Raw genomic sequence first — 13,123 nt, forward strand, 5'->3', positions numbered from 1 at the left:
TAAATCAATGGGTATTTTTCTGATTAAATGAAAAATAATTACTTGCAGGAAGATGCACACATTTATTTTTAGGCTGGCAACAACGTAATCAAGTGACTGGCAAATAAAAATATGAACAAAAGCGTAAAATCTTGAGGCATTTGGGTAGCACAGAATAACAGAGAGACAGGGAGCTTTACCTTCAACTACTCCATAGCTGACTGTGTAGGCGATGGGAGAAAGAGGAAGTAAGAGATGAAAAGAGGGAGAGAGCCAGACAGCTGTATTAAGATTGAGAGTAGCTCAGAAAAAAAAAACACACACATACAAATGTATTTAGACACAGATAATTGACCCATTTCACTCTTTAACTGACGTTTAGTTTATAAAGAAGTTAATAAAAAGAATACTGCCACAAAACGGTCAAAAGAGTAGGTTTGCTATTAAGTCATTACTGTAATACAGCTTCATGTTATACATACAGCAGACAGCATGACTTGGACATATGTACAAACTCAAGCACAGAGTAGGAATATAATATGTCAGAAGTCTGCAGAAAGTCTGTTAAGAGGAAGTTGCAAAAAGAAGCAAAGCGAAAGACACAAAAATAAAAGGCAGACAGGGAAAGATAGAATAAGACTGTGGGAGGAGAGAAGAACACAGTCCATTTTCAAAAGTTGGCCACGCGAACAAATGCATGAGTACCGCCCGAGACGTCCACATTAAATGAATTGGAACCGAGGGTTAAAACCACCATTACTCAAAGGGCTATAGCCGAGCTTACCAGCACATTCAAGGTTTTGACTAACATATGAATGAATTTGACAGATGCAATGATTGTCAAACAAACCAGAGTTTTAGATTACGAGTTGCAGCCTCTCTGACCTCCAGCTGGTGTCTCTGCTGTTTACATAAGACGCCGAAACTGGCTTGGATTTGATTAACTACTACCTAACCAAAAGTGGTTTAATGTAGCTTCTCTGATGTTCCCTGTTTGAGTGTGTTTCTTGGATAAGATTCACACCACACTCGGCTTATTAGATGGAAGAACAAAATGAAAGGCAGTTTGAGAACGTAACCATCTGACAGAAGAATAACAGTGAAACAGTAATTGTATAGTTCTCCTGCTTCAGCGCAACAGAAGCTTCTGAGTACAAACTTTGGTACTTTGGTATGACTTTAGCTCGAAGATGTTAGACAAAAGAAAAGAGAGTGAATAAGTTACTTACTGGAGGGCATGGTGTATGTGTCCTCTTCATCAACTATCTCAGCATAGTCATCCGTCTCTGTAACATGAGACACACACACACACACAGAGGGTAAAAAAAAAAAAAAATGCAAAAGAATTAAATAGAAAAAAAACCTAAGTCTAAAGTAACACAAATACACAAACACAAACAAAAGGAAATTCATGCTCATGTTGCTCAGTTTACCGTGCGTCTGCTATGGTATGAAGGGTCACCGACACACACCAAAACAAGCGTGCGGTAAAAAGCAAAGCTGCACAATAAAACTAAGGAATAAAGCATGAAGAGTTTCGACAACTCCTGCGCAAAAACCAAAGCAACACCCACGCAGCTCCTCTCTTTCTCTCTCTCTGCGCACACACACTTGGCGGAGAGGGTCAGCCGAGCATGTGTTGTGCGTATCTGTCTGTGTGAGAGCAGCTGGGCTGCAGGGAGTAAACTGTGGTGGTAGTGGAGGAGCAGAGGGGGGGAAAGAGAAAGAGAAGAGACATAGACAGAAGTAGAAAATGAACAGGAGAGAGAAAGCAGGAGGAAGGAGGCGAGAACAGAGAGAGAGAGTGAAACATTAAGATAAATAAATAGTTAATCTAGCTGTCATGTAAGCAGATGGCAAGATTGGGACCAAATCTGTGCCGAATCAGATAGATAGAAAGAGAGAGAGAGAGAGAGAGGGGCGAGAGGAGAGAGCCAGCAGGAAAAAGAGAGGGAAAGATGGGCCGAGTCTATCCTAACCAGATGGTGGTGTTTAAAATAAAATCAGTGTGCAGACTCAGCTGTTGGAAACAAGAGTCAAACATCTGCTGTCCTGAGTGCTGCGCTCACAGCTCTGCCCAGGATTTATCAGGCTCTGTGGGAACATGTTCCCAAACTTATCAGAAATCCTTTTCTAAAGCCTGTGGCAGATTTTCTCAAGATAATCAGCCATGTAGAGCCTGCCATGTAGAATAAGCTAGAGAAAGCACTAGACGTTTGGTTGTAATATAAGGCAGGCTAAATAATTCACTGGATTGTAGTGAAGTTGATTTAAACGTGTTCAATGCTAAAAGTCGCTTTGGGAAATACATACATTTCTTGCCAAGAGTTAGATGAGAAGATCGAGACCACTCTCATGTCTTCACAGTAAATCCAAAGCTACAGCCAGGAGACAGTTAGCTTAGCTTAGCACAAAGACCAGAAGCAGGGGGACAGCTAGCCTGACTCTGCCCAAAGGTTAAAAATGAAATCCTCCAACCAGCACTTCGTAAGCTCACTAATTAACACGTTATATCATGTTTGTTTAAACTTCCTAAAGAACCAGGCTAGCTGTTTGCCCCGTTTCCAGTCTTTACGCTAAGCTAGGCTAACCAGATGCAGGCTCCAGCTGGATATTTAACGAACATGACAGGAGAGAGGTATCAATAGTTTCATGCAACTCTCAGCAGGAAAGCAAAAAAGCGTATTTCAGTGTCAAATTGTACATCCCATAGGAGAAGAGGTTGGAATAGTTTGAACTTTTAATCAAACAGGCATGAATTTTGCTAAACCATTGCTGTGCATGATTTATGATTTCACATAAGGGAAAATCAAATAAAAGCAAACGTTCTGGTTGCTTCTGCTCAAATGTGTTTCATTAGATCAACGATTATATACAAAATAGTGATTCAGCAAAATGTGGCTTTCATCAGTCAAAAAAAACACATTTCAGCAACAATAAAACATAAAACCTTTTTTTTATTTTCATCCAGAAAGTCTTTTCAATGTTTCCATGCGTGCAATGATTAAATGCTTCCAGCTGATTTCAAACTGTTTGTTTAACATTTTCTTATTTGTTTGTTGTACTTAAATCAGCAGATGGATCAATATGTTTCAGGTCTATATATATTTTTGTATACATATTTCTAATTTGCACTGTGAAGGCCATTTCTGCCGCTAATTCGCTCACATGGTTTGAGATTTGTCATAAAGAATCAACCCTTTTTAGGTCGCACTGGTCTAACTTTGTCTCTTTCTGCTTCCAGTGGATGGGATACTGTATGTGTGTGTGTGTGTGTGTGTGTGTGTGTGTGTGTGTGTGTGTGTGTGTGTGTGTGTGCTAGTTAGCCCATTATAGCCAGGAATGCACCCTCTCATGAATCCAGAAAACCTCTCCCTACTCCACTCTGTGTGTGCATGAATATACGCGAGTACACGTGTGCATGATTTTGCGTGTGTGTGGAGAGAGAGAGAGAGAGAGAGAGAGAGAGAGAGAAAGAAAGAGAGAGAGAGCAAGAGAACTTCTGGAGAAGTTCCCTTAAAGAGAAATACCACTAAATTTCCAAATTTTGCTTTTTGTGTCATTCTTGTGGTTAAAAGCAGACATATTTGAGATTTAGTGGTGGTCCTCTGTAAAAAATAATAAAAAAGACTAGACTCAAACATCCTAAAAACACAATACTGAAATAGTAAACGACTCTTGCTTATAGGTCAAACTCATTAAGGCTACTGGCGATATATTCATGTTTCCAATCAATGAAACATGAGAAAAAAAAGACATTCAGCTAAAACATCCTTTCATTCTAAATGACCTAAATCCCTCTATATGTACACAATTCAGCACATACACAAATAGCGTCATGTTAAAGATGTAGGAATGCATGCATAAACAACAACCCACACCCCACCACACACACACACACACACACACACACACACACACACACACACACACACACACGCACACACACACACGCACGCACGCACACACACACACACACGCACACACGCTACCCTTTCCCAGGACGGTTGCAGTGTGTGTTGGTGGAGTGAGGACTATAAAGAAGAGACAACAGAGAGATTGATAAACAACAGCATAACTTTACCATCCCCACTAAGATCCTCTGCAGGGTCCAGGAGAGCATGCAGGAAACGGGACAGCAGAGGAGGAGGAGAATGGAGAGAGAGAGAGAGAGAGAGAGAGAGAAAGCAGAAAGGAGGAGGCAGAGCGGAGGAAAAGAGGGGAGAGAGAGAGAGAGAGAAAAGAGAGAGCGGTTAGAGCATGAAAAGTCTTGAAACAACATGGGAGATGTTGCAGAATTTGCAAAGCCAAGCACTCAGCAGGCAGTTAGCTAAGATTCAAAATATCTCTGGTGAAACAGCAGAGGTAACAACGTTGGTTAATGCTGCACAGACACATGTTGGTGAAATGAACCGCTGCAAGAAATGACAGCATTATGCAAAGCAACATTTGAACACCAGTATGATTTCAATTAAGTATGATGTCAAGCTGTGAATATTTGTGAGTTAGAGAGTTAATGTGAGGTTAAGAGATGAAGTGGTATGATGTAAACAGTGGGCAGAGTTAGATCCTTATATCGTACTCATTTTCATGATCAAGGTTTCACACATATCTCTACTTGCAATGGAACTACACAACAGTTTCTAGATTCGGATTGGATTACTGTAATGGTCTCTTAAGAATCTTAACCCAAACACGGAGGAGAGATCAAATCAAAAGGAAGAGTTCGACATTTTAGGAAATACACTTGCCGGGATTTAGATGAGGAGGATGATACCGCTTTCATGTCTGCCCGGTAAACATGCAGCCTGTTTGGCCTGGCAACAGAGGGGCTGTTCTCGGCTCTACTTTAATTCTTTTTCCGGTATCCTTTAGTTGAAAAATGTAATGTTTTTTTTTCCCTTCCAGATAATCGGATTGCTATTGTTATACTTTGGGCTTTTATGTCTGATCTTAAAACGTACTTTGCTAATGTGGCTTTCATTCTCTGTTATAAAGTGTTTTTTTCCCCCTCACCTTTTTAATAATGTTTCCCCATGTATATTGTATGTCCTTATTGTTGCGTGTGCATTGCAATATTTTATTGTTGTAGTTCCTTTTTAAAATCCTGTGAAGCACTTCATTGACAAATAAAGTTATCATTATACAGCTTTCATTACCAACTCAATTGTCTAACATTAGTTCAATTCTAAGGGTTTGGGATTTCGAAAAGTTTGATTGATTTTGGAAAGTTTCAACAACAAACCAGCTGCGGTCCAGATCCATTGCTTTCTCTGACCAGTTCTGCAAGCTACTGAGGAAAGCTGGCAAAGCCGTAGATGGAGACACAAGGACACAGGCTCTCCCATTTAACTTGGTGCAGGACAAATATATAAAGTATATGGAGGGAGTTTTAGTAGAATCACAATACTCAATAGCATTTATGTGTCATTAAGTTCTTTCAACTATATTTCCTGCCTATAGAACGACATCACTGAGTCGGCTGCCTGAAAAGACTTTAACAGGGGAGATACTTAGTGATCCAACTCAACTCTTTCAAAAGGAAAAACGATCTCTCTAACCGCTTGGCCACCATGCCATGAATTACGCTCTGAATTAACTGACATAAAAAAAACTGAAATTAATGATTAAAAATAACCAAACTATGACCTCAACAGCAGGGCATGTGCTGAACTGAGACTCGAGAGAAACATTTTAGTCAGTATGTCAGTGCTGGCTACTTTCAGTCCCAGTGTTCAAAAAAGGAAAATGTAAAATATCCATCTTTATTAGCTTTACTCAGCAGGTAGGCTCAAAAAAGAATACAAATATAAGAAGTAAAACCTAGAAATGTTTCACTGGTAGTAAGTTTTAATGAGTTACCCCCAGTTAGAAAGTACTGCACAATTCAGAGATTCCATTTGTGTCACAGTCTTACTTTAAGAGCATTGACTTATAAACTGCAGCACACAAGCAGTTATTATGGTGAAGCGTGTGTGTAAAACTGAATTAGTCAAAGAAACCAGGCACTGAGGTCAGAGGTAGTTTAGTAGAAGAGGGCATCCCTTAAAAAAGAGGTAGATTGTGATGCAGCAGATGGAAGTTATTCATCCACAAAACCATCTTGATTTTGCATTGGGAATATGGAACTCCATAACCTTTTCTGAGTCAGATTTGTGCTACGATCAATCCAGAAAGACAAAATAGTACATTTTAAACTGCATATATTGTGCAGTTTTATGTAAGATTTAATCAATAGGCTTCTTTCTCTGAGGTTTTACTGAACACCATCTTTACTGCAATGTAACATTACCCAATAAGAATGATCATCAAATCAGGCATTTGTTTCCACCACATCACAATTTTGCGGACGCGCTCCTCCACTAACTGTCCAATGAGAGCAGAGGATACCATTGGGTGACGAATCTGAACAGAAGACAAAGGGGAGGAGGAAACGGCGCGCCTTGGTTGGCTTGGGAGTCGACGGTGTCACTAAGTCTGCAGCCAATCAGGCAGGAAAGAAGACCAGTGTAAGAGAAATAAAAAATAAAAAAAGAGTGAATGAGATGTGGGGAAGACCGAGGGGGAGAGGAAGTAAACAAAAGAAAGCAGGAACACAGAGGACGGGGTGAGACGGAGGGAGAGGCAGTCCCAAAGGAAAAGAAAACAATGAGAGATGGGTGAGAGAGAAAACAGATGTTGGAGGAAATGGAAAGACAGAAAGAAAAGACGGTAGTTGGAGCCAACAAAGCTATCAGACTGTGCACATCTTGCTCCTTAACCTGTCGACTGGTGAGTGTGCAGAATATTTTTCTTACCTGAGACAGAGATGGCTCTCACTCCACTCCTGACTGCTTCTAACTTTTTCTCATTGTTGGACACTCTAGAAAAGAAGAAAAAGAAACAAATTAGACAACAGTCAAACACCTTCAACACTTGGATGTAACACCATCATACCTTGGTTAAATCGTAGCCTCTCCAACCATAATAGAAGTGATTTTTAAAGTCTCTGTAAACTAACTCTGTCTGCTTCAATTATCTCTCTGCCTTTGCACTGGTCTCTCCGTTTGGGTCATCTGAGCTTCACCACACTCTTTACATCACAACCACAACAGGCAGAGAGAAAAAGAGAGAGAGAGAGAGACAGAGAGACAGAGGCCAAAAAGAGGAGGAGGAGACTACCACAGTGTTTAAAAACCCTAAGTGGAAAATATTTGGCTCCTAAACTTATCTCCTTATTTGACCAGAGATGGAGCGAAAGAGGAGAAAAAGATTTGAGTTGAAATGAGCAAAAAATAAGTAAAAGGTTTGTGTTTGTATTTGATCAAGTGGCAGCAAAATGTGAACACAAAAATGTTCAAGCTTCTACGGTCACGGATAAACAAACACAATGAACCCACTCTTTGCTGAGTTATTGGTAAATAGTTTGGGCATGAAACCTTTTTGAAACGGATTAGTCTGTTGAGTTTTGATTTCATTTATTAATGGACACTTTCATGATAATATAAGACCACTGGGCTGCAACGGACTGATTATTTTCATTAAAAGGTTGATCTGTCCATTGTTTTTAATGATAAGCCTGGCACCGTGCCAAACCTTTAAAGTTTTAAGCAAACTTTGAGAATGATATTGTGGTTATTTTAACTACTATATATATATATTTTTTGTCTACAAGTGACACACCCCAGCACATTTTATATTTGTTGGAGACAGATGTAGGATCTACTGTAACAATACTAAGAACTTGACAGGTACTTACTTTGGGATGGAAGGCAGAGCTCTCTCTCCCTCTAGAGGACAGAAACACAAATTGTCAGTAATGTGAAGCAAAAAAAAAAAAAAAAAAAAAAAAAAACCCAGAATAAAAAAAGATTACATACAAGATTTGACTCCCCTTCATACAGAAATGAAATAGATACATTTAGTATACAACCAGAATGTCTATAGTAATAGTGCTGTATGTCAGTGTATCACATATTATGTATTAACAATTTACAAAGTGTACTAGCTATAACAATTTAGCTTTATTGATTGTTGCAATATCCATATAAGCCATAGACCACCATCATAGAAAGAGCTTTTGATAATTTGCCAAAATTGGAAGATGTTTTAGGAAACTCTGCTGCACGTTGTATTATTAAATTACTTTTTGAATATTATGATAGCATATATTATTGGGATATTGTGGACATTGGCATAAACCTAATTCCAGAAGCTGTTCAGTAGCAATTTGATCTTTCATGGATTGTTTCTAAACTAAAAAAATGTAATGCTTACATTAAATAGATCTATTTTTATAGAATAGAACAGAAAAGTCAACACTATGAGTTGTGCTACAGGGTTGTATTTTAATATTTTTTGCATTAATATGGGATCTTCAGTTTCATACCTTTCTGAAATCTGACGATGAAAGAGTGAGTTTCCATGGAGATGAGCCGACAGTAGCCGTCAATCAAGTCAGCCAAGTTCTCCGCCATGGTCAGCGATGCTGTCGTAACTGTTAGAGGCTGCACACACACACGCACGCACGCACACACACACACGCACAGTGGCAGGCCTGTTACAAAGAGCCATTATCTCCACAGACACTCAGATTTTCTCTTACACATAACAGCACAGTGGGGGTTTCCAGCTGCTCCTGACGTCAGGGGAAAACTGCTCTCTCTCACAGAATATTGAGAGTGTTTGTTTGTGTGTGTGTGTGTGTGTGTGTGTGTGTGTGTGTGTGTGTGTGTGTGTGTGTGTGTGTGTGTGTGTAAGTAAATCTAATACTATAAAAGCCAATAAAACAGAAAGATTCCACTAATACCACAGTGGTTGTTATGAAAGCCTTCCTCTGTGAGTTTAACCAGTATGGGGAATCAATACATGGAAAAGCATTAGTTAATCTCTGAATATATCTCAGCCAGTCAATCACTCACACACACGCACACGCACACACACACACACACACACACACACACACACACACACACACACACACACAGGGCACACACACACACACACACACACACACACACACACACACACACACACACACACACACAGGGCCGAGTAACCAAGCTATGCACCATAATGGGTACAGTTTATGGTAGCTCTTTAGTATCCATTAGCGGGCAAAGGAGTCATCAATACTAAACAAATGATACCAATAAAACTGTCTTTAGAAAGTAAGAAAACCTGCAATTATCTGTCCTTTTCATAGCTTCACAGATCTCTCTAAAAGTATGAGATTGAATACTCCTTTTTTATATTTTGAACATTAGCCCACTGCATTGTTCTCTCCGCATTCTGCACAAACACTTACTTCCGAGAAGAAATAAAACTAAACTAAACTCCCAGTATTTCAGTACATCAACTTCTCCTAAGACCCTCTTCTCCTGTTGAAATTGATTTTGGGAAAGGAAGACATTTTCAACCTGCATTTAAGACAGGTTGAGGAAAAGTGTGTACTACATAAAGGCGGAGACATAAAAGGGGGAGCAATAAGAATTCTCTATCATAGTGATAAAACAGAATACCAAACAGTAAAGGAAATACATATAAATCCGATATCTAAAAATGTCAAGAGTTACAATTTTGAGTTGCTGCCACTCATTGAGTTTTTCATGGGTGCATTTGTATATCTAGACAAAGGGACAGTCAGACAGGGTAGTAATACCTCAGCAGCTCCGGCTACGTTGAGCTGTAGCATCCCTTTCCGGTCCTTCTCCTCCATGGCGGAGTACTGGATGGACTGAACTTGGTTAAAGTTAGCTAGATGGGTGGGCTGGGGACAGAGAGAGGAACACAGGAAGAGTCAAAATGAAACCATGGACACTGGGCTAAACCTATCCATATTCATTCATCATCAAATGAACAAGTCATATATGTGAAGTCTTAAAGTAATGACTACTCTTTGTGGCCTGGAAACATTCGGTCTTAATATGTTTGGTATACGCAACAATACAAGAAAAGGCCATTCATAACAACTCTTAAACCTGGCTGTGTGGTACGATGTGGTCTCAGTAGGAACTCACCGTGGATCCCTTGTCAGTGAGGTAGCTGATCCCTTCCTCTGGCCCGATAGCTAACTCCACCTGGATCACCCAGCTGGACTGTTAGAGAGAAGAGCAGGGATACAAGTTAAAAAAGCAACAGAAGGCATGAGGGAGAAAAGAACAAGTTTAGGATAAGGATTTAGAAGGAAGCAGAGTATTAGTAGCTCATGGCACGAATCACATAACTGAAGACACTCAGCGTCACATCTTGGATACATGCAGAACCTGATGCCACCAAAAGGGGGCAGCCTAACACAACTAATCAGAGACGAGAGGCAAGAATGGAATAAAAACCTACCCCGAGGGCACATTTGAAGCACTCCTTGTCGTAGCGATAGATTGGTGCGAGTATCTCCAAGAACTTCAGGATGCACTGCTCGTCGTTGAGATTGGCTACCTGCTTGAATGTCTGCTGAATCAGCTTTCGAAGAGTTTTGGCCTGAAGAGAGGAGAGAATTTGGGAGGGTAAAGGAAGAAAATGAATATAAAAACTAACTTTATATAAAACATTAAAAAAAAAAAAAAAAAAAATCTGTAACTCTGTAAGAAGTGAGTAGGAGGCATGAGTGCATTTGTGTGTATGTGTGTGTATGTGATGTGCAGAGAGACACTAAGAGAGGAACACATTGATTGACTAATAGTCCACTCTGGTTCCAATCAAATTGACCCCAGCACTTCATTCCAGGGGCACTCTCAGTTCAGATCAATATCTTCACAAAGACACATTAACACTGTTGGTTACCACTCAATTAAACAACCGTTCATCCCATTCATATGGAAGCGCTCGTACAGACTCATAGTCAGACAGTTGCGTTTCTCAGACCTGATTTTCTTTTTTTAGGTCACATCACAGAGAGCCGGCGGATGAGGAGCTGACAGAAAGAAAATCCATCTAGGAACATTATTTAATATTCTCTTGACATAAAGATGCACGACACACACACACGAACACAATGTCATGTTTTAATCCTCTTCATCTGATGTATATATTAAAGAATTGTGACTTATATGAAGAGGAATCCCCCCCCAACACCCCACCCCCCATAACACATAGAAAATATACAAGTACATTTACAGTAAAGACACTCTGTAACTATAAATAGCTGCCCATATATAGATTAAGATAAAGATTAAAGGGGATTTAGTGCCTTACAAACCAGGCTTAAAAAAGCATGTGTGGATTTACAGAAGACTGGTTCATCACATTGAGGTCATTCTACACAAAATAAAAGAACAGTTATCAATTACAACCGCAACCGCAAAAGGACAAACTGTATTGATTTATTGGCCTTTAAGTGTGACTTCGACATAAGCAATTGAGTGATGACAGGTGAGTCTAATGAGGCCCAGAAGATATACAATGTGTATAACCCTTCTGTTCGTATTCAACTTTTTGAGGTCAGTATCATTCATATAAAGACAATTAAGTCTTATTTTCTATTAACCATTTTGTTGAACAACTATCTATTTCTATTTCTGTTTTTTGTTATTCATTTGTGAATACAAGCATGAATATCTGGACTTAATTTCAGTACAGAGCGATGTTGCCAGCTGTCTACTCAATAAGCCTGAAGGAATCAAGAAACCTACACACACACACACACACACACACACACACACACACACACACACACACACACACACACACACACACACACACACACACACACACACACACACACACACACACACACACACACACACACACACATCTTCAATGTTCCTGTGTGTGCAGCCTTGTGTGTGTATGTGTGTCATTTCAACAGATGTCATAACACACAAATGATTACAGAATATAATGCTTAGGCGCTTATGTGTGTGTTTCTCCGTGCTCTTGATAGGATCTATGTTTTAATTCCTGAAATTCCACCACACTCACACAGACGTAATAACCCAGAGAGATCTTGTCAGTCCGAAGAGTCCACCCTTCCTGAGAGGAAGCACTGCGAGTAGCTATCTCCCTGCCCATCACTATGCTGACCAGTTATATCACACAGCTGGCCATTCGCATACAGAATATATTATCTTATATTTTTAAATTAGTTTGTCACATTCATTACTTTGTTTACAGAAGGAAGGATATAATGATGACGGTGTGTATCGCATCTCTGTGTTTCCTCAGATGGGATTTGTACCAGTTTTGGGCTGGAGGCGATATTGAGTTTTGGTCTAATACTATGTTTTGTCATTGTGGCCTAACCTGTAAAATATTTCTGAACATTTCCAATCTTTACATGTACTTTATGACAGAAAAAGAGAACGTTCTTCAGGCACTCTTATGCAGAGCAAGGGAAGGCGTTTTATTAAAAGCCTTAATTATTTAGGCATTGGTTAAAATAGTGACTTATTCAGCCTCCCCAGGTCTTGGTCAGGGCGGAAATATTCAAAAAATCCGACTGATTGTGTGTCAAGTTGTGATGCAAAATACATTTTTTTTTACAAGAGATTATATAGTTTTGAATTAAACGTTGCTTTTGCAAGAGATGTAAGATATGTTGTACTCTGTCTATATGCTCTTGGTTTTTCTGTGAAGAGTTTTGTCAAAGGAGGCCCTCGTTTCAGACATTGTGTTTCAGCTGTTGATATTTCATTGATGATTGTGCTTTCAGATCATCACAGAATGTGCAACAATGTTTTAGGCCTGCTGTAGAAAACACTCAAAAATGTCTGTTTTTAGAAAGATTTGCAACAAAAAATCAAATGTCACAACAAATCTCGCTTCAGAATCACCAAATTGTTTTGGGCTAATCCTTGGCTTCACAAAGTAGAGAAAGTGAGTTATCAACCTGATGAGGAACCAAACTCTTCGGCCCAAGCGAGGCTGGTTGATCAAACTTTGATCTACAAAGCCGCTAAAGGTCAGTTTTATTAAACCTGCTGCCCAGCCTGTCAATATAAATGAACAGACTTTGCTCTTTATAAAGCTTTCACCACAGCTAACATCGGTCAATGTTTACTACCACAGCCATCTGCTCTTGGGTTTGTGTGTGTATGTGTGTGTGTGTGTGTGTGTGTGTGAAGTAGAGTCCATTGAGGGTGAATAATCCCATTAAATGACTACCATTCTCTTTTAGCGGACGACAGAAATGTAAATGACAGCTGTGCTCTCTCTCTCTCTCCCTCAT

The 13,123-nt window shown here is 39.7% G+C and overlaps 1 protein-coding gene across 1 annotated transcript in view; it reads right to left on the minus strand.

Moving 5' to 3' along the window:
- Positions 1–13,123, minus strand: part of ptk2aa (protein tyrosine kinase 2aa) — a 61,034-nt gene that overhangs the window by 17,199 nt on the left and 30,712 nt on the right. Inside the window, exons 9-16 of the mRNA XM_054606192.1 lie at positions 10,297–10,437; positions 9,978–10,055; positions 9,620–9,727; positions 8,348–8,465; positions 7,718–7,748; positions 6,777–6,841; positions 4,064–4,081; positions 1,209–1,265 (exon numbers count right to left, since the gene is read on the minus strand). Of these exons, the coding sequence (XP_054462167.1) occupies positions 1,209–1,265; positions 4,064–4,081; positions 6,777–6,841; positions 7,718–7,748; positions 8,348–8,465; positions 9,620–9,727; positions 9,978–10,055; positions 10,297–10,437 (616 nt within the window). The remainder of the gene's footprint in view (positions 1–1,208; positions 1,266–4,063; positions 4,082–6,776; positions 6,842–7,717; positions 7,749–8,347; positions 8,466–9,619; positions 9,728–9,977; positions 10,056–10,296; positions 10,438–13,123) is intronic.

The sequence above is a fragment of the Anoplopoma fimbria genome, chromosome 10 (assembly GCF_027596085.1).
Source record: "Anoplopoma fimbria isolate UVic2021 breed Golden Eagle Sablefish chromosome 10, Afim_UVic_2022, whole genome shotgun sequence".
Classification (NCBI taxonomy): domain Eukaryota; kingdom Metazoa; phylum Chordata; class Actinopteri; order Perciformes; family Anoplopomatidae; genus Anoplopoma; species Anoplopoma fimbria.